General features: G+C 44.2%; 2 protein-coding genes across 2 annotated transcripts in view; one reads left to right on the top strand and one right to left on the bottom strand.

Moving 5' to 3' along the window:
* Positions 1-15875, top strand: part of xrn2 (5'-3' exoribonuclease 2) — a 42257-nt gene extending 26382 nt beyond the window's left edge. The window contains exons 26-31 of the mRNA XM_063223163.1: positions 336-404; positions 1065-1193; positions 2794-2957; positions 10794-10866; positions 14503-14656; positions 15602-15875. Coding sequence (XP_063079233.1) covers positions 336-404; positions 1065-1193; positions 2794-2957; positions 10794-10866; positions 14503-14656; positions 15602-15673 — 661 coding nt within the window. The 3' untranslated portion in view covers positions 15674-15875. The remainder of the gene's footprint in view (positions 1-335; positions 405-1064; positions 1194-2793; positions 2958-10793; positions 10867-14502; positions 14657-15601) is intronic.
* Positions 15876-16316: 441 nt separating this feature from the next.
* On the bottom strand, positions 16317-18950 carry nkx2.4b (NK2 homeobox 4b). Its single transcript, XM_063223164.1, has 2 exons — positions 18311-18950; positions 16317-18059 (listed from the first exon to the last, which is right to left on the bottom strand). The coding sequence occupies exons 1-2, from the start codon at positions 18681-18683 to the stop codon at positions 17395-17397; spliced, it is 1038 nt and encodes a 345-aa protein (XP_063079234.1). The 5' UTR covers positions 18684-18950; the 3' UTR covers positions 16317-17394.
* Between the last annotated feature and the right edge of the window lie 3042 nt (positions 18951-21992).

The raw sequence follows: 21992 nt of genomic DNA, 5'->3' as shown, positions 1-21992 counted from the left end.
AGGGTTCGACCTGTTCTAAATGTATAGGAGTTAAGGTAATGAGGCCCAATTTGCATTACAGGCAGTTTCACATGAACAAAAGCCGCCATTGCGCGTGTAGGGGAGTCTCGAGCTGACCCTTTGGTATTTGGGCAGAAGACCTTTCTCATGATATGAAATGGGCTGCTAATAGATTTAAGCGAATTAAATTACGTACATTGACATGTTGGATTTTGCACTTTTGCCCATCATTGTAAATTGTAGTCAAATGTTTGCCATGTGTTAGGGGAGCTGAACGGTAGCAGGGGGGGGAGTATTCCGGTTATGTTGCTCATAACGCGTCTGTGTCTCCTCAGAATCAAATACAGGGACCCCCATTATGAAGAAACCCACGTGTTCAAGGCAGTCTTGCTGTCCGGGGCCAAGTAAGTTGTCTTTGCAACCCATTGTTTCCTACCTGAGAAAATGAAAGATCTGAAAGACCTATACATGTGCTGTAACTAAATGGGCAGAGGGCATAATGCAACCCGTTTATTCATTCCATGTTCCCTTTGATATTTATTTCTGAATGTCTGTCCAATCTTGCCTGTCTCTGTGCAGTTAGTCTAGGCTCCTAAAGCATCGCAGGAAGGCCGGGGACCAATTATGGCCTGGGATATTTTCCCATTTCTCTCACCTCAATAATTTCCTGTAGTATATTCACTGTCCTGCCAAAGGCTAAAAAGTCTAAAGAATATGTGCCCTCTCTGCTTCAAATTGTTAAACATTTTAACGTTTGGGTATACTTATACTGATTTGCACATGTATAATTGCTCATTCGTGAGTTGAGTCGGCAAGTGTTTTTATATACAGTATGTATGAGCCATGGAGGGAGAGGGAAGAGAATAGGAAAAATGGAACTCTACAGACCTTTTGAAACTACAATCTCAATCTCTGCAAAAGTTTTGTGTCTGTGGTTGTATTGTTGTATGTTTGAGCACACCAAATAACATTCCTGTAGGAATGTTGACAACTTTTTATACTGTTGATGTGGCTAAATAAAACTTAACCTTGAACTTCTACTGTTTTTTTTTTCCTTCTCTAAGAATTCCAGACAAGGTCCTGAAGCCTGGAGACTGGGAGCGCTCCAGCAACGGCCCATGGAGACCTCAGCTGGGCTTCAACCGCAACCGCCAGCAGGCTCACCTGGACCAATCAGGATTCAGAGCCCTGGGGTATGTATTAGAGCATGACACGGGAGTGGATTTTCACTCCTGTCCCATCCCGGTCCCAGAAAAAAAAATCCCATCCCGGACCGGAGTAAAGGAAACAAATCCCATCCCGTCCACTCCTGAAAAGAATGTTTCCCAATCCTGCCCACTCCCACTCAAAATCAATCCCACTCCCGTTTCGTCAAAAAAAACTAGGCTTTTTTAATGAAAAAATAAGCGAGCATTCCCGCTCCCTTTCATTTTTATTCCCGCTCCTGCCCGCTCCCGTTCATTTTTATTCCCACTCCTGCCAGCTCTCATTTATCTTTAACATTTTGTCTCCCATCCCACAGGACCCACGGGAATTCCCCAAAAATGTCATCCTCTAGTATGTATGTCCATCCAGTCATTACCGTGGAATCTCTTGCATACTGGAGTTCCAAGTGTAACAGTGGGGTGTGTTTTGGTGGAGGTGGGGGTCACTGCGGTTCATGTATGGCCGTAGAGAGAGCACTGCATGATCTGTGAAAAAGTAGAAAAAATGTTAAACTTTTGACAGGAGAGGTGCCATTCAAGGCCAACTCTAGCAGTAGGATTTCTTGTCCAAATTTTGTCGATCGACGACTGCACCCCATGTCAGGGAGAACTTGCAGTCACAGCATGGGTGGTGCTAACCTGGACTAAATAAAGTTGACCACAAATTTGAATGAGACAATGAGCTGGTCTTTATCACAGAAGGCCTGAATTTGGTCAAGTCGAACGCAATTTCTAACCATCATACAACATGCTTTGTACAAAACACTGACTTTGCTTAATGGTATAGACTGGTGGCCAGAAAAGCCAATTCAGAATTGCTTGAGGCAGAGCACAATTTTATTTGTAAATTGCTTATAGTGATTTCATGGTCATAAACATTTTTCTCATGTTTGCCTAATATACGTGGCCATTTTGAAAGAAAATTTGTCATCGGCAAGAAATTACAGCAAGTCAGGGGTGCATTTCTCAAAAGAGAAGTAGTTGCCAATGGGAAAATGCATTGAAAACAACAAAGTAGCTAATGTAGTAAGCAACTTTGGTTTTGAGAAATGCACCCCAGTGATTAATTTACTCTGCCTTCTTGCTCAATGTGTGTGATCATCTATGAGCAACAAGCATTCTAATTGCTGATCCTCGTGCATATTAACACCACATTTAAAATACATGCAAGAGATTGCACATCTGCAGGGCCGCATAGCTGTCACGCAGGCATTATGTTGTTGGGATTGCTCATTTTTCAGACAACTGTTCCCTAATTAAGTCATTTATCACAGCTAGACCAACTCATTTATGGTCTGGCTTGCCAGGTGTTTGGGAAATGGTGTGCATTTCCCACCAACAATATTAATACTATTGAGTGCAGTGTTTCTGTTGGCACAGTGTCATTGATTCAGGGAGGGGGAAAAAAGAACCTTTTCAGGACATGACTGGGTTGTCACTTGATTCCACATGACTGTCATAATTGCATGCGATCATTGTATCCATATGTTGTCCTGCATGATATTATATTGTATTATGATATAATTGTTCCTAAAGTAATTGTATGTGTGTGTGTTTTTGTTTGTTAATTTGTCCTTCCCCATAACAGGCACCATGTCAAGAACCAGGGGCGGGGTCTATTCCCATTCCCGCCCGCTGTTGGACCCCCCAGGGCTGGCCCGTACAGCAACGCCCCGCCCCCTAGCAACTATCACCAGGGAAACTACCGCTCCCACCACAGAGACCAGCAGCAGCATTCCTTCCAACCTCACCGTGAGTTCCTCCTCTCTCTCTACACTTCCAACCTCACCGTGAGTTCATCCTCTCACTACACTGGTTACAGTAGCATTCCTTCCAACCTCACCGTGAGTTCCTCCTCTCACTCTACACTGGTTACAGTAGGGACTGCAGATGGAAATTAGCTATATAGCTATAATCTGGCACAAGCCATCTTTTTACTTCTGTAATCAATGTGTATTGTGCATGGTCCCTGTTGAACTAAATTAAATAAACTAAACTAAAATAAACTAAACTAAGTAGGCCGAATTTTAATGGCTTTGTATGAAGACGCGCAGCATTCTGCATGATATTAACAATGTGCACAACTTGCCACAATTGCCTTTAACATGGCAGAAGGTTGTGGATCATGTCAACAGGTTGTGATGAAATGGCTTTTTATTTCAACCCCATGTGATGCATATACTTATTTTGCCTAATTCTTTCTGATTTTGCACAGGATATACACTCTATATAGCTACATATGCTACAAATACTACATTCAACAGATGTGAGGGTGAAGACTGACTTGGCTGCATGGCTATGAAACAGAGAGTGATTTTGAAGTGTGAAAAAATGTCCGATTTGATAGGATTTGTGTCACCAGCAAAAGCCCTTACTGGCAGATTGTCAGCGTTTCACCCTGTCCTGTCCGACCGACACGTCAGTGCAGCCTCAATCACGCGCACAAGCGCACGCACACGCGCGCACGCACACACACGCACACACACACACACACACACACACACACACACACACACACACACACACACACACACACACACACACACACACAGTTATGGCTATGTCAGTGGCCTGAGTCACACGACCAGCGTTTCACCCTGTCCCTGACACATGGCAGTGCAGCCTCAATCATTACACACACACACACACACACACAGACACACACACAGACACACACACACACACACACACACACACACACACAGCTATGGCTATGTCAGTGGCCTGAGTCACACTACCGAAATTCAGCATTTTGACACAGAATTTAAGCACCACAATCTTCATGTATAATACTGTAGTCATTGCCTCCAATATAAAAACTGTTGACAATCTAAATGCAAGTAAAACCAGAAAAGAAATTAATTGTGTTAAAAAAAAAAACAAAGTTCAAATTGTGGTTTTAGTCGGACATGGCTTTTCTCCACAACCTTTTAAAAAAAAAAATCTTATTTTCTACACCATGCTAGCACACCTGAGCCACCATGGGGAAGTGCTGTTATGCCCAATATTTTACACAGCCTGCTGTGCCCATCTGGACAGGCAGGAGATCACTCCCTCACCCCTCTCCGTTTCCCCCTTCTCATCCTGCACCCCTCTCAATCGCTACCGCACACACATACATACACACACACACACACACACACACACACACGTGCGCGCACGTGCACACACTTCATGCCTTACACATACTATGACACACACGCACACGCTCACGCGCACGCACGCACGCGCGCTCCTGGTGCTCCCTGTGCCAGCCAGTCAACCCCCCACCCATACCCCCTTCTCTCAGGCTTCTCTTTGCCCCTGCACCGTACTGCGCTGTTCCGCTTCCCGGTCTGACTTTGATGTGCCAATTTGCAAGTTGATGACCAATCTCGCCTGGCATCTGGTGGCCTGTGAGGGAGTGCAGGGGGACTATGCTTGGCCTGCCTGCGTGCATGTGTGTGTGTGCGCGTGCCTGCCTGTGTGTGTGTGTGTTGGATCTTACTGGATAGGAAATTCTCTGAACATCAGAGGAAGGTCACACTTTCTCTGCCCTCTGCTGTTTGGTTTTTTTAGATGGTAAACTTGCTAATTAACTTCTTTTTTTTCACTCCGTCCCCCTCTCCCTTCCCACTTCACCGTTACTTTTCCCCCCTCCCTCCCTCGGCGCCCTCCCCCGTTCTGAAGGAAGTGATTTGTGATGACTGTAATCAGACGACGAGACACTCATGATGCTGGCGATGCCTGAGAGTCCACCAATGCATGATCCACTTTTTTATTTTATTATTATTATAATATCAGTCCTCTCTTGAAGCTGGAGAATTTAATACGTCGGTGACGGCAGAGCGGGAAAGTGCTGTAATTACCCAGTTCTACTTTGGTATTGAAATGGCCTTTGCGTTGGCTTTGTGCAGTAGAATGATGTCCTTTTTTTTTCTTTCTTTTTTTCCCTCCTCCCCTAACTTCAGTTGTGCTCTCTCTCTCTCTCTCTGTCTCTGTCTCTCTCTGTCTCTCTCTGTCTCTCTCTCTCTCTCTCTCTCTCTCTCTCTGTCTCTCTCTCTCTCTCTCTGTCTCTCTCTGTCTCTCTCTGTCTCTCTCTCTCTCTCTCTCTCTCTCTCTCTCTCTCTCTCTCTCTCTCTCATTTGGCAGTGACAAACACAAGATGGACATGGGCTTAAAGACTTGTATGTTCTTGACAAAAGTATAATCTTCTGTCTGAAATATCAGTGAACCATGTGAACGTTTAACTGCGTTGTTCCTGCCTCCTAGCCAGACGATGCCATGAAAAGGGGTCTGGCATTGCACCATTGGCAAAGCTGTAGCCAATGATTGGGCCAGGCTTGGCATCATTGGCTTTCAAACCGCTCAAACATATAAAATAGGGAGGCACAATCACACTCTGTACAAATTCGATGAGAAAAAAATCCTGGTTTAGTCGTCAACATGTCTCTTGTAAGCATTCTAGAGTGAGTTTGTTGTCACAGCATTCAATGTCACTGTCGATTTAATGGTTCGGCACAAACTGCCTTTGTTATCTTTCTTCCCTTGGCTGTCTTGTTTTGAGGAGAGCCCCGTCTGATCAGCAGGCGGATATTAGAAAGCAAGCGGGACCCATCTTTCTGTTCTGCTGCAGACAGTGGTTACCACCCAGTCTGCTTCTGATGCACCGGCCTTTGACACAGCCCTCCAGTGAGTTTGTCTATGGGGCGAATGGGATGCGGCACATACTGCTGTGCACTGAAGAGGCAGCATTATCAAAAAGTTAACTAGCACACAGACTACACCACACACACACACACACACACACACACACACACACACACACCACGCACTCCTCCACCTATCGGCCCTCTTGTTCCAGGAGCTGCCCCCCACTGTGTCGAGTCAACACGCGGCCCGGCTCTCCCTGTCAGCTCCTTTGTCAGGGGGTAATCGGAGCAGCTGGTGGTGAAGGGCCTGCCTGCCTGCCTGCCACGGCCACTGGGCCTCCCCTCCTGCAGGGCTGACTGCCCATCCGTTTATTTTAGGCTACAGTGTAGAGGTTAAAGTGTGTGTGATTATGTTTGTTTATGATACCTTGTTCTTGTCATATGGAACAAGTGTAATATTGCTTTCACCCGGGTGTCGCGTTTACAGACTACATGTATCCTGTCAGTTGTGAGGACATGTGAGTGACACGCTGTCAAGTGGAACAATGCTATTTTGACTTTAAAAAAGTTGCTTGAAAAGAGAAGAAACTTTTCTTCACCAAGGCACTCCAAAAAGTATAGTTAAACATGTCTTTATTATTATGACATGTCCATTAAGGACTTCTAAAATTGCCCACGTGTAGCGGCAGTTGAGCCTTCTTCTCAACTGCTGCTACACGTGGGCAATTTTAGAAGTCCTTAATGGACATGTCATAATAATAGACATTTTAACTATACTTTTTGGAGTGCCTTGGTGAAGAAAAGTTTTTTTTCTCTTTTCAAGCAACTTTTTTGACATTGAACCTTGAACCAAAGAGCACCCACAAGAATACTTTTTTCATCTTCCTAAAGGGACTGAGCACGCCTCTGACTTCCAAACATTGCTATTTTGACTTTCTTCATCCGGGTGATGTGATGACCCATTGGTTTAGGGTAGGGGTGTAAATAATAATCGAAATGTATCGATGTATCAGCCGGCAATTTAATCGAATCGCATCGTATTGTGGGGCATTTTGAAGTATCGAAAATAATCGAATCGTTGGCCCCTGTCCAATGCCCTAGCTCCATAACATAATAGAAGTGGAAAAGTAATTGGAAACCTTCGTATCGTGGGGACTTCTTAAATATCAAAAATAATCGAATCCCTTCTTTAAGAAATCGATACCGTATCGTATGGTCATGGAGGCTGTGATTTACACCCCTAGTTTAGGGTACATCTCTTCCTGGCTCTGCATGTCAACTGATGGGCTGTGTGTGCGTGTGCGTGCATTGCGTTTAGAGATGCACCTCACTGTTCATGTCACATACATGTTCTCGTCATACATGCTCTTGCCGTGCCTCTTGTGAAACATGTTTGACCTCCAATCTAGAAATGCGCTGCCATTTTGTCGATGGGTTGTCTTCATTCAGTGAGGGCTGACCTCAGTGGTTCTGAGGGCACGGTGCTGATGCTCATTGAGGCTCAACTAAGACCTTCACTGTGTTTGTACCCAAGACCTTTGCTTTCTGGAGGGCACCGTGAAGAGCTCAAGGTATTCGCTTAAGGGAAGGTTCTCCTCCCCCCCTCTCCCTCTGTTCATGCAGCGAAATGAAATGCTCGGTCATTACACATTTTGGAAGTAAATGAAACCAAATGTATTATTTCATAGTTGGGCATTTTTTTAAGGCCAACTATGCATTAAGCCAGTCCAAGTCTAGACTGATTTTATCCCTCTCCCTAATGACATTTACACCGGCCTCAGCATCTGCAAGAGATTTTGGAGCCTTAAGCCACTTTCACTGTCACTGGCCCCCGCTTCGCCTTTTATTGCACCTCCCCGCTTGCTTATTCCATCCCAGACGTCTTGTTTCTCTCAAGAGAAAGACAAGACAGGAGAGAAATGGGGGCTGGATGACCAAGTTAGTGGCCACAGTTGCCTCATTATCTGCTGCCGTTTGTAATCCCTGTGTTAAGTTAATGAAGAGACAAGTTTGCCATGCCTGCGCGCCGCGTTTTGTCTTTGTTGCGGGCGCTTGTAATCCTCTTTTGTGGTGTTTGTGTGTCATCTGGGTGGGAGTGGGGGCTGAGGGGGGGGACTGCTGTAGTAGCAGCTAGGCTGTTGTAGTCATCAGATGTCAGAACTACAGTCTTACGTGGGGGGGGGGGGGGTTATGAAGAGTGCGGGAGTGAATGTCTGGCTTTGTAATGGCTTCTTTAGAGTGTGTGCTGTGTGTGTCTGTCACACACTCTTCACCTTCATGGGCTTACACACACACACACACACACACACACACACACACACACACACACACACACACACACACACACACACACACACACACACACACAGAAGGTGATGAGGGCTGAAGGATACGCTGGGATGATAATTGGAGTGAAAGTGGGTGGTCTGCTGCTTTTTTTTTTTTTTTTTTTGCTGTCTCCAGTCCCCGGTCATTAGGACGATGTCTCCTGCACTACACCGACCCGCGCTTGTTGATTGAGGAGATTATTATACGCCAGATTAGCGCGTCTTTAGCCGCACTTAATGAACGTCATTCCACCGGCCAACGCACCTATGCCCGGATTGCCCACAAAAGCAATTTTGTGCACGCGGACACACACAGACCCACCCACACACACACACAGACCCACCCACACACACACACAGACCCAAACACACACACACACAGACCCACCCACACACACACACAGACCCAAACACACACACACACAGACCCAAACACACACACACACACAGACACACACACACACACTCACACACGCACATAATGGGAAGCCATCCTCTGCTTCCGTCTTCAGCATGATGATGTATGTGCAATCAGCTGTGCGTTTTCTGTTTCAGTTTTTTTCTCCTCTCCTGTCATGTTCTTAATTTCCCCCTACTATTTAGTGAATGATTGGCATCCAATGGTGAGAATCAGTTGCATTGTTGAGGTTAACTACCCAACCCATGCTCCCATTGGTCTCTCAAACCTTTTAAATGCGTCAGCGGAGCTCAGTCCAGGTGTATGGATTTCCCCCTCTCATTATTGTTCTCTCTTTTTTCCCCATTTTGTCTCTCTTGGTCTCCATTTCTCCTTTTCCTTTCTCCAGCCTCTCATCTCTTATATTTTCCCTCCATCTTTCTCTCCTTTCTCTCTCTTTAGCCATCTCTCTCTCTCTCTCTCTCTCTCTCTCTCTCTCTCTCTCTCTCTCTCTCTCTCTCTCTCTCTCTCTCTCTCTCTCTCTCTCTCTCTCTCTCACCCATTAATTCAGAAATCCCCCCCCCTCAATCCACTCGTCTAACCTGCCCCTATAAACAAACCCTAGCCTGTGTCTCGCAGCTGGTCATCACCTTGGCAACAGCAGATTGGGAAGAAGCCGCGTTGGCTACTTTTTTTTCTCTCTCTTTCCTTTTTTTTGTAAGTGTGGCTTTCTGAAGGGCTCACCGCGATGAAACCAGGGTACTTGAGCCTGTCACAATGCCGCCGGTTGAATGCTTATTTCATTTCTAGCGGAGCACATGCAACTGCAGCACTTTCTCTCTCTCTCTCACACACACACACACACACACACACACACACACACACACACACACACACACACACACACACACTCTCTCTCTCGCTCTCCCTGTTGGTCGTACTCTTTCTCTCTGTTTCTATCTCTTCTTCTCCTGTTTATCCCTCTTTTGCCCATTAGTTTTAAGACCACACAAATCTTGTAGTTGATGACAAAACATTTACAGATGTCAATACAGTACATACACACACCTCTCTTGACCACACGTGAATGGCTGACGAAACAAACAAAAAAGAAAAAAATACAATGGACAAAAAGTTAGATGTGAGGTAGACCAGGATGGAAAACGGTGTATTAAAACAGGACAATTATCACACCTACAAAAAAATCCACCTCAATTGTAGACAGGTGGAAATGATTTATTGTTACTAACCTCAAGGTTTCTTTTTTTTTCAGCTTCTTTTTGTATCTTTTTGACACTGTTAAAGGATCCACTGAGATTGGTGTCTCAGGAGGCTGCTTGGCCTTGTGCTCTACCTCAGTGGTTCTTAACCTGGGGTGCGGGCACCACCAGGGGGTGCGTCTGAGATTTCAGGGGGTGCGCGGAATTTTGTTTGTGTTGAGGTTGTGACCAAAATTCTGCCTCCAAACATAATAATCAGGCCAAATCAAGACCAAATTTCGGTCCCCATGTAAAGTCCTTAAAGTATTGATAGATGTCTAAAGCTAAAATCATTGTAATTAATCACTAAAATCATTTTTTTAGTGTGGATACACGTGTAGACGTTTGAGTTGGGGGTGCGCGGCTTGTCTTGGACACAGGTTAGGGGGTGCTTCAAGAAAAAAGGTTAAGAACCACTGCTCTACCTAACGTGTTAAGGTTGCTGTCTCATAGCCGCATGGTGGAGAGAAAAAAAGTCGTTCGAAATAAACTTTAAATAGTTCTAAATTTTAAAAATAGTTAATGATCAACATTTGAGGTTTCAGGTGTTTCTTGGTGCTCTCTTGGATAGTCTCTTCATCTTCTACACCTCAGTTTGTTTCATTGTTGTGGCTGGCTGATATGAATAGTAATCTATATTTTTAAGCATTAACCCACTTTTAGCCTAAGGCACCTGCTAAATGCCTGAGCCATTTTTTGGGAAAGGTGCCCTCGGCCTGTAAAAAAACTAAATATATCAGCCTCCGAAGCACATAAAAACATGAACTGAGTTGCATACTGTGTTCATTCAGCTCTAACATACCTTCATTTTTTCTTTAAAAAAAAAAATCTCATGAGCCTGAATGCTGTGTCTAGGTCCCTCCAGGCGCCTAGGGCAATGCAGCGCATACACGACATCAATGGGTTAAATGGTGAATAAGAAAGTAAGTGCATAAAGATGTAAACTCTTGCTTTTTGCTTTTTGTCCTCTGCAGATTCCAGGCAGCAGCAGCAGCAGCATGGTTTCCCACAGGCCAATCCCCAGTCCACTCCACCGCTGTTCCCAAGGTAAGCCCCCCTGCCTTTGTTCTCCTCTTACGCACGCACTCTTCCGCTCATGACCCCAGCCCCTCGCTCTCCCCCTCCCCCTCTCCCTCTCTTCGATGGGGGCTCCACGCTTAGCCAGCCGACCAGACCAGCGCTGTCTCCACATACAGACGCATCATGGGCTCAGCGCGCGTGCACGCACGCACGCACGCACGCACGCACGCACACACACACACACACACACACACACACACACACACACACACACGGAGGGAGAGAGAGAGAGACACTCGCGTACTAGGCTCTAAATACAAATCCACGCACACACAAACACTCTCTAATCACACACACACACACACACACACACACACACACACACACACACACACACACACACACACACACACACACACACAGAGGGAGACTCGCATACTAGGCTCTATATACAAATCCATGCACACGCTCTCTAATCATAACCAACACAAACACTAGAAAAACATGTAAACCCGTGTGTTACTTGTAGAATGAAGTTTATCAAGGAAGCCAGCTGATTTTAGCGTTGTGATTTTAGCTGAAGACATATCTTGTTTAAAGATGGTTTTCATTGCCCAGAGAAATCAAAACTGCAATATTTGGATGTCACCTGAAGTGAATGTCTCATTCAAGAACTTCTAGTTTGTGAGAAGGCCTGCCAACTCCAATGATATTTTTTTTATTTTTTTGTGTACGAGGGCTCTGGATGGAATTTCCCTAAGTTACCACAGAATATGTCAAGAGTGTCTGCTTCAAGGCATACCCGTGCAATTATTTTGAAATTAAGACTCATCTTTTTGGGCAGGACAATAATTTGTGTTGTAGTGCCAAGCAGCATTAGTTTAGTTTGCTTCTCCTCACGTTACACGGTGATGTAGTAACACATGAAGAGCTCTTTTCCAAAATGAGATATATCCATTTTATAGAATGTTGGGAAATTGTTTTGTATTGGACATTCCATTGAAATGCATTGCAAAATGCATTTTTATAGAGGTTTTAAAGTATGTTCTCAAAACATTTGAATGGCAAGAATTCACACATAGATGATAGGACCTTCACAGTCAATTCCAATATTAAAATGCAAAAAGTAAAAAATGGTGGATATAGCGTTTTGGAAAAGAGCTCTTCACATGCAGTCTGCTCCCAACAAGAAGGTGATGAGCTGTCGAGGTGTCCTACGACGGCAAAGGAGCATCGCCCTCTCAGCCAGGTGTCTTTGGTAGAGCACGTACTCACTAACATCTTTGTTGGGCACCACACGGAAAGCAGCTCGGGTGGGATGGGGATGGTTGGTGGAGCGCTGGTACTTTCGTCCCCAATGCAATCCCGCATGTTGATATCGTCGTGGGGGCTTGTTGCGGGGTGGTGAGGGGTGCTAAACAAATGCACCCTCGAGAGGCTCACAGAGACTTAATGAGGCAGCACTAACGTCGTTTCCAGCGCCACACTGCGTCACATAGCACCGAGTTATCCCCCCCACACACACACACACACACACACACACACACACACACACAGACACACACACACACACACACACACACACACACACACACACACACACACACACTTAAGGCATAGTCCGTCTCTGTCCATCCCACACAGGCACACCACCCACCAACACCCCCCCCGGTCCCCATTCAGTGCTGGCTCCAGACCCTCTTGAGGGGCTAATCAGCTTCTTTTGGCCGCGGCTTCCCAGGCCGGACAGCCCCATTGTGGCCTACCGTCACCCTGGGTCAGCCAGTTATTACTTTAGCGACTGAAACACAGTATTTTTTTTCCCTTTTAACTACTTCTACGAGACGTGTGTACACACACACACACACACACACACACACACACACACACACACACACACACACACACACACACACACACACACACACACACACACACACACACCTTTCCATCCTCTTTTTCTCTTCTAAATGAAATGCATGAGGGAACTTTGGAACTGGGAAGGGGGGAGGATTATGGATTCCAGGCCCTATTGGTTTTTAGAAGAAGGAAAGGAAGCAGAAGTGGGGAAATGTGACAGGATTCAGTAATGAGGGATGGTGGGATGATGGATGGAGGACAGAGGCTTGGCGGATGGATGAATGAATGAATGATCGAATGAAAGAAACTCTGCAGGTTTTTTTTAGATGTTTCAAGGAGAAGATTAGCTGAGGAAGAAGCCCAAATGGCAGTTGATTTTTTTTTTTTTGGGGGGGGGGGGGGGGTTCCATCCTTGGTCTGTGGTATTCATGATGAGGCAGCGATGCCGCCTGAAACGATACACACTCTAGCCTAGCCCCTGCCACTGCTTCAGGGTTGTACTCTGTGTGTTTTTATGAAGTACATGTGTTTTGGCTTTTTGTGCCTTAATTTGTTGGTGGACATGAAGAGTACACAGGACATGATGGGGAGAGAGAGATGAGGTGGGGCTGGGAAATGACCCTGGCTGGATTCAAACCTTGGTCCACATGGAACTTTGGTCCACTCAAGGTTACCTTGCCTCCATGTAGGGCTGAATGATTTAAAGAAAATTTTGAAATTGCGATTTCTTTGACAGATATGGCGAATTTGATTTCCAACACGATTTTTCCCTTTCTTTAAATCAAGTTTCAGTCCACGGGGCTCTGCAAAGGGAGCTTTCTGATTGGTAGCTGATACAGAGCCGTTCTATCTGAGCTATCTGTTGTTTTCTACACCACACAGCAGGGGCAATTGGCAGAGCATGCTTCAGTGCAATTATTGACGAAACAAAACATGGATCAGTTTAGGAGAATGTTTTTCTGGCTTTGACGATCCCAAAGTTGGGTTGCCTGAGATTACGATTTTCGGTCTAAAATGATAGATCTTTAAGCCCTACCTCCATGTGGTGTGGAGGGTCTTTGCACAGTGCACCCATACCCCCCCCCCCCCCCCCCCCCCCCCCCCCCCCCCCCCCCCCCCCTCCCCCCCCCCCCCCCCCCCCCCCCCCCCCCCCCAACAAAAAAAAACCTTGATTTTTAAGAGTGACAGTGTGCATTATGAAAGTGCTGTCTGTATGTGGTCAGGTGGGTTTTATTTTTGTTTGTTTCAAAATAAAGAAAAGATGCTTTCAAATTTTCTAGGGAGCCCTGTGTACAGACGGGCCTACCAATTAGCCAGGGATCTTGCCAGGTCACCGCTGCCTGTGGAAAAAGTGCCTCAATGGAACTTCAAAAGCTCCTGATACACACACACACACACACACACTTATTAAACCACCTGACATGGGGGAGAGTGGAGGAGGGGAATGGTGAGGAGACCTTCAGTTTGAGCCTGCTCCTTTTGTAGCTCAGCCCTGTCTCCATTCTCTGCCCAAAAAAGCAAAATCACCGCCTCTGGGTCATCGTTTTCATAGATGGGTTCTGTAGATTCAGAGTTGCATTTTTTATTTATTTTAATTTTTTTTTCTATTTTTTGGGGGTTTTATTGTCCATTAACCATGCTGGATATACATGTACGGTGGATGGAATTTAAATTTGATTGTGATTTATTTTTTGAGGAATTTTAACTGATGGCGCTTGATTTGGAAACACTGTGCATTGCATGCGTGTGGCATATTTGAAACTCTGTCTTTGACCGTCTCCATGCTCTGTTGCTGTGTTTTAGGCCTCCGTACGGAGGAGGGCACGGCTGGGACCGGGCGATGCAGTCTCAGGGCCAGGCCTTCCAGCAGCATGGCGGAGGTGGAGGTGGAGGAGGCTACCGCCACGACAACCGACGTGACGACCGGCGCGATCGCCGTGACGACGGCAGACAACAGGTTGGTGCTCCTTTCCATTCTCATGGGTTTTTTTTGCTCTTTTTATTTATTTGTTTGTGCATCTATGTATTTTGTATTTATTTATTTATTACTTTTGTGTCATTTTGGAGCTGTCTTGGCAATGGCTTACTTGGAAAAGAGAAAAAGGCCTCAGTGTGACTACCCTAGTAAAATAAAGCATAAATAAATAAGAATTAAGTCATGTTCTTCTCATGTGCTCAAATCTGATCTCCTTGTACCTAAATTTTCGCACTACTTATCTGTTGCTCCATGTTATTTTTGCATTATTGAGATTGTAAATGGTCTGCATACATTTTGTACTGAATGGTGTGAAGCTTTATCTCATTGTGCAGATGTGAAGTTTGTATCGTTTGCGTTGCAAGTTTTGTATTGTTCTGTTGTTAAATACGGAGCTGTATCTAAAGTGTACAATGTGAAATATTGTTCAGATTCAGTGTTGCTCATGCTCCATTGGTCTTTGATGATTTCCTGATAAATGTCTAGTAGTAATCCACCATGCTGCTATGAAAGCTTGTTAATTTTGTGCAAACAATGTGATTAATCAAGGCAGTAATAAAGCATACATATAATGCACCATGCACATGTGCATGCATTACACAGTAAAAAACAAAAAAAGGGCAATTCAACAGTTAGTCAAATTAACATCTTTTGGACTATATTAGTTGCTCTCCAGGTTTTGAATTAACACTGCATCATGAACTGTATAGATGAGTTTTAAGGAGACAGAAGAAGGTATAGAAATATTGTACACATTGGTGGGGGGGTGTGTGTAGCTGAACCCTGAAAAGTGGAACATGCCTTCAAAAATGTACTTCGCCATTATCGCCATTTAATTAGAATGTAATCACTTGTAAGTGATGGTGATGTGTGCATGCGGCATGCTGTGGTAGTTGTTTTATCTTGTCCCCTTTTCCTCCCCCGCAGGGCGGCTACAACTCTGGCAGAGGTGGCTATGGCCTTCCACCACCCTCAAGACACTACCAGTGGAATAATTAAATATTCTGCTTTGCACCAGCTAAATTGGCTTACTTTTTCAATTGTGATTTTCTTTTTTTTGAGAGGGGTTGATGTCTTTGAGGGTCTATTCATTTGTAAAGAAAATTGTATATTTCTCATTGTTTTACTTTAAAGAAAAAATGTTCTTACCTGTTTTTAAGAATGATGCCTGTAAAACATGAAATACAAGTGAGGCAAAGGATGTGTGTTCGTGATCTTTGCTTTTAATAGACTGGATGTTTACGTTTTGCCATTAGAAACTGTTAGAAACAATGTGTAACTGTCCAGTAGCTTAATGCCTTTGTCGGCATCATAAGTATAAAATTATGATGAGTTAACAGCCTGTCATTTTTTTTATTATTACTATTTCAATGGAAATGCCAGGGATGGTTGCATTGAAAGACTGAGTCTCCGATCATGAATACGATTTCATTAATCGGCAATTACAAATGTAGATGGGGAGATTATAAAGACTGCAGTGGAAATTGAGTGAATCTAATTAAGAACGAAACCTCCTAGCTGTGTCTCTTAATTCGGTGGAAAAAAAAACAAAGCATAGCCTACAGGCTGAATCAACATTTTTGTACTGTAATGTGTTCTGGCTTAATCTACACCTGCTTCCATTAGATTAAACATGTCAGTCAGTGTCTGCGAAAATGTGAAGTTATCTGGTTTATTTTTCATTTAGTAACACATTTGGGGGGGGGGGGGGGGGTAGGCAATGGGTTTACTTTTTTGCGTCATCGTGATTAATTTGGTTGGGTTGTATTTGGCTACACAAAATGTGCAGGCTTACAGAGGATGCTTTTTCTTATATCAGATGGTAGCATCCTTCCAAAATGTGAATTATTTTTAAGCGAAAATAACTGTTAAGTAGCCTAAACTACCGTTTTGTTCCGTCTAGATTGCAAATCATTTTTCGACCATTTTGGCACGATTAGACATATATAATTTAAATCGTGGTCTAATTTTTATCCTGAATATGGCCAGGCATATTGTATTGGATTGAACGAAAGCTGTGCCAATTTCGTAGTTCTAATCTGTATTTCCATTATCGAATGCAAGTTTGTCAGAAGTCGACTGACGCCTAAGATCAAACTAATTCTCTTCAGGCTACACAATGAACAGCCTAAACAAAGAGGGACAACTTTCAATCACATTATTTATTATCATATTTAAAATGTGGTGATTTTTCCAATATATAGGTATTTCAGCAGCCATAGCATCATGATTAACTTACAAAATATTTGAAGTAAAACACCAGTGTATATCTCGTAACAGAAATGCGCATTTTTTTCCCCGGCGCCAGTTCTGTACAGTTCCCAAAAAGCCCCATTAAAAAGAAGTGTTCAGTGTCTCGTCAGGTAGAACAATTAGTTGAAAATTGGCTTTGTAAGTGTTTCATTAACGTTTTTAAATGTCCCCCAGTCCCATATGAGAAAAATGCATGAATAGTTATCGCCAGGAATGTATATGGTAATCTGTCAAAGGGACGGATACAAGATAAAAGTCTCATGTACACGTTGGCAAACGGTGAAGTCTCCGGTAATTTTCAAGAAATGCAGAAATTGGTCGGTTGCCCTCGCGTCCAGATAATGAGTTCTCCATTAATATTGCCCAAGCATCCTTTAAAAGATGTCACAAGGAAAGTGGGTGAAATGGGAATAGGGAAAAAAAAGGTTGGGGTTGGGAGACGATTATTGCAGTTTTGCCACCAAAATCTACCAAGTTCTGCCGTAGAGCAGGTTGGAGTTGACCATGGTGCTAGTGTACTCGATCAGTGCGGCATCTGTTTGAGACATGTTGCCCAGCTGCCCGTGCAAGAGTGGGGGACTGGGTGACATGTCGTCCAGGTCTTCTGGAGAGCCCAGTGAATGCACTGCCTGGCCTTGGTGCTGTAGTATTGTATTGCCAGACATCACGTCGCTGGAAACGCTTTGTTGTTGCACCTGCTGCTGATGTCCCGTTGTCGATGTGTTGGAGCCGTTCTGACACGGCTTGCCATCCTTGACCAGGACGGGCACCGCTACCCGCCTTGGCGACTGCGTCTGTGAGCACAAACCGCCGCTCTCCTGCTGGAGCTGTTGCGTTGCTTTGTCTTTGGCCTGGCGCTTCATCTTGTAGCGGTGATTCTGGAACCAGATTTTCACCTGTGTCGGTGTCAGGTGGATCATGCCGGCCAGGTGCTCTCTCTCTGGGGCGGACAGGTACTTCTGCTGCTTGAAGCGTCGCTCCAGCTCGTATACTTGTGCCTGGGAGAACAGGACTCTGCGCTTCCGTCGTGGAGCTGCGTGTATTGCCACCATAGATTTGGTGGCGTCCATGCCGGTCAAAGTCCCCATGCCAGCCATGTTCATCCCAGTCGATGCGCCCATGAATCTGGAGACTGTAAACAATACAAATTGGGACATTAGAATTCGTTTAGACATTTCTATAATACATTATTTAGGGCTAATATAGCATTTGAAACGACGCCAAGTATGGTTGTTCAGTGATGGGCTATAGGACATTGTGGGCGCCCATAACCTGCTTAAATGTAATGTTTGTATTATTATTTGCTGTCAGAATATAGTTTTATGTTAATCACTGTCATTTAAATGTTAAAAATGGAATAAATCAAAAGTAGATTCCACTTACTAGTTGGATAACGGCTTTCTGTATTTGCGCCATACCAAGCGGTGGCTGTTGCGCCGTTCCTCATGGTCTCCTGGTACGACGGGAGGTCTCCCATATTACCGATGCTCCCGTTACAGTATCCCCCCATAGTCGTGTGGGTGAACTGAGACACCCCGTGGGGCATGTGATAGGTGGTGGCCACGGCAGAGTTGTGCGCCATGGCGTGCTGCTGCATGCTCGCCTGAGTCACCTGCGGTTGTCGGTACGCGCCGAGCGGAGAAGCCAGGTTGCCTGTTCCATCCATGGTGCCGCCAAACTTTTTGTACGTCTCCTCGATCGGGCTCAAAATGTCTGTCACTGAGAACGGAGTTGAGTGCTTGGGGCTCAAGGACATGATTCGGGCCCGCAGGGTTAGAAGAGAAAGTCTTCCCAGAGTGCCGTTGGTGGTCGTGCGCTATGCAGCTTTTGGGGATGCGCTCCTTTCCTCTCCACTACTCGATATTATGTGTGGAGTGAGTTTCTCCTACTCTGTCCGAGACCCAATTGATCGCCTTGGAGGAGGCGAAGGCAGTGTATGCTCTTATCTTGGGGTTTATTCTAGCTAGGCGCCAGGTTTACGACAAACACAGAGGGGCGGAGCGACGTCCCCAAACGAGCCAACAATGGCCATTGACATTTTAGCGGGGTAATTGAAGAAAATGCTACTTCGGAAACTGATAAGCAGAAAGATGGCATCAGAATATTTGTGTTTGGGGGGGGGGGGGGGGGAGTTTGGACTAAATTATTATTCGGCCACAGCGGAGCGGATAAGAGTCGTTGAATGTATTGACCCCACACAACAACAGTCTGGTTTTAACACCGTTGTGTTCAATCACCTACTGTATCATAACGGTGAGAGTGTGGTCAAGACATGCGGTTGTACTGTTTATTTATTATTATTATTTTTAATTAAAAAAATAAACAAAGTAAAACCGTTGAGGTCATCAATCTTACCAACATTGCCAAACAATGTTAATAAATACTACAAGAATATAGGCATGTTGCCAGGAGCAATTTGTGCTGTTAAGACTCGCACCAGAGTTTCCACCAACTAGACAAGTCCACAGTTGAATTTCTCCACATAACCAAGTCATTTTACGCACTGCCTTAAATATGCCCAAAAGCTTGGATGATTGTTCATTTCTGCCTTTTATAACATACACGGCTCCTGTATAGGCTACTTGTTGATTTGTTGTGTCTTTGGAACTAGACATGAACACATCAAAAATCATCTAGGGGTTCATATGCCTCGGTCACCGTGTCACTATAATGTTCAGAGCCCCATCTTCAAAAACAAACCAGTGGAGTCTATTTTAAGTAATTCATAATTTTACTTTTTAACCCTTTCTTCCAGCTCATAATTAATAACTTAAAAACCACAGAATATGAAACACAAAGAATATGGTAGGCCTTATATAAGGCCTAACATATTAGGCCTACCTAGTGTATTTCAGATAGGTCTATAAACCATGCGCATAGGCTGCTGTTAGAAGTAGGCCTTAGAGTGTTTAATATAGGACTTTATGTTTAACATATGTGCATGTGTAGGGTATCTGCTGCTGGACAGCTGTCTTTCAGGGATCGACGCACACTATACTCTCTTATACTCTGCTGTTAATTACAGTACCTTAGCCATAGGCCTATAGGTAAAATATTTAATGTGCTACTTCAATGTGCATTTCAACTCTTAAATTGGATGTACATAATCTTGCAGGATGATGGGCTCTGTGTTCTGTCAGTCAGTCGAAAAGTTTTTTATTTATTTTTTTATGGCTTGCCTTGCTGCCTGAAATTGCCTTATCGGCAAGTCTCGGCTGTTTTAATGGGGACACGCAGCTCTTGTATGCAAATCCCAAGCCTCTCAACCTCGAGGCCCATTGAGTCAGAGGGCATGGCAGAGGGCCACAAAACCCAACTTCAGCTCACCAGTCCCGCCAGTGTGTTGCAGACGGGCCACCAAAGCGACCTTATTTTAGACCTGCACCGGGACATTAACATTTCTCCGTCAAAATGGAAAGTTAGTTCTGGACAAAACTTTTCAGTCTCTTAACATTTCTCAAAAAACATGAGACCCACTGGATCAACAGAGCTGGACACTGGGAGTGAGGAGCAACCTGAGAGGGCATTACCAATATTCTGCGGCAACTTTAAGAGGAACAGGTAAAGGGAATGTAACTAGTTTCCCAAGATTTTTTAATTAGGCCTATTATTATTGTGGAGGCTTACTCGTAAAATTAGCCATATTGGCTATATCAGAACTCTGATGGAATCTGTGTCCGTTTCAATGAATAAATACACAATTAATAATAATTTAAAAAAAATACAAGTTGGCAAACTATGATATTATTTTAGTGTTGTTTTTTTCAACATGGAACTCGGTTTTTTTATGTAGGCTATATATAGCTGTAGGCTACTTGGCGCCAGAAGTCCACTGCGAACATTAATTGGAGTGCGTAATAGACAATTCCACTCTCTTGCTTTTTAATTCCTTACAAAATCACGATAGGCAAATTTAAATATGTTAGCATCATGAATAAAACTAGTCTTTAAAGGTGCCGGCGGATCAAAAGTTCCACTTGATTCGTTTTGGGCGACGAGGCTCAGTATGGAGAGGCCGGTTTGGAGAGGTCAGGGAAGAAATTTGCGCGCCTAAAGTGCGAGGACCCCCATGGTCTTGAACTGGCCTCTCCACGCAGGTCCACGAATGTAAGAGACACCAATGAGATGCGATACAATTGATGTCTGTCTACAACAACAAAAAAAACTTCTAAAGTGCACCATGGACTGACCTAAACTGCAGTAGCTTAAGGCCAACACTTATTCAAACAGGAACGCAGCAGCTCAGCGTACATATTCTTAAATATATTGGTAGCTTATTTGTTCTAACTAGAATCTTATGCTTAAAAGCAGACATGGAATATGTTTGTGGAGTAGGCCTATGTAAATAGGCTATGAGGATGACCATAATGTAAGATGTTACCTAGATGTGAGTCTACACGTTCGTGTAACGTCCACATTTCAGATGCACATGGGGGATGCCCATATTATCCAAGTATTGAAAGAAGCCTAATTTAAAACAATATGACGTAATTCAATTATGAAATATATTATTTATTATTCAACGTTGATATTTGGATGCTTCGCAACGATCAACATGTGCGGCATGATTCGGAGTGTAGCCTATTAACTTCACACATTCTGAAACGTTTTTGACTCTATAGCACACGACGAAGCAATTACGCGTAACGTGCGCACTTAATTTATAGCCTGTGTTTTTGGCTTGTTTGTTTGTTTTGTTTTTTCTTCTTTTTTCTTCTTATTATTCTATTTTCCCTTTTCTTCTTCTTCTTCTTCTTCTTCTTCTTCTTCTTCTTCTTCTTCTTCTTCTTCTTCTTCTTCTTCTTCTTCTTCTTCTTTTCCCAAACTACTCATTTTTTGTAAAAACACGCTGTATCTACATTACACATGCCTAGTTCATGTTACTGTGTCTAATCTTACCATTCTGTCTTCCAGCAGATTTCCAGTTCGATATCGCATATTCCCATCTCTTAATTGGCCTGTCTTCTCTTCTAACGGGGAAATGCACTTAAGATGCCTATGCGGTCAGGTGTATAGGGTCGCGCAGTACAGTGGTGGTGCTTGAGAGCGTTATATCTTCCGGCGG

Source organism: Engraulis encrasicolus, chromosome 18, assembly GCF_034702125.1.
Source record: "Engraulis encrasicolus isolate BLACKSEA-1 chromosome 18, IST_EnEncr_1.0, whole genome shotgun sequence".
Taxonomy (NCBI): Eukaryota; Metazoa; Chordata; class Actinopteri; order Clupeiformes; family Engraulidae; genus Engraulis; species Engraulis encrasicolus.
The sequence above is the reverse complement of the archived record's forward strand: the minus strand, read 5'-3'. Positions and strand labels throughout refer to the sequence as shown.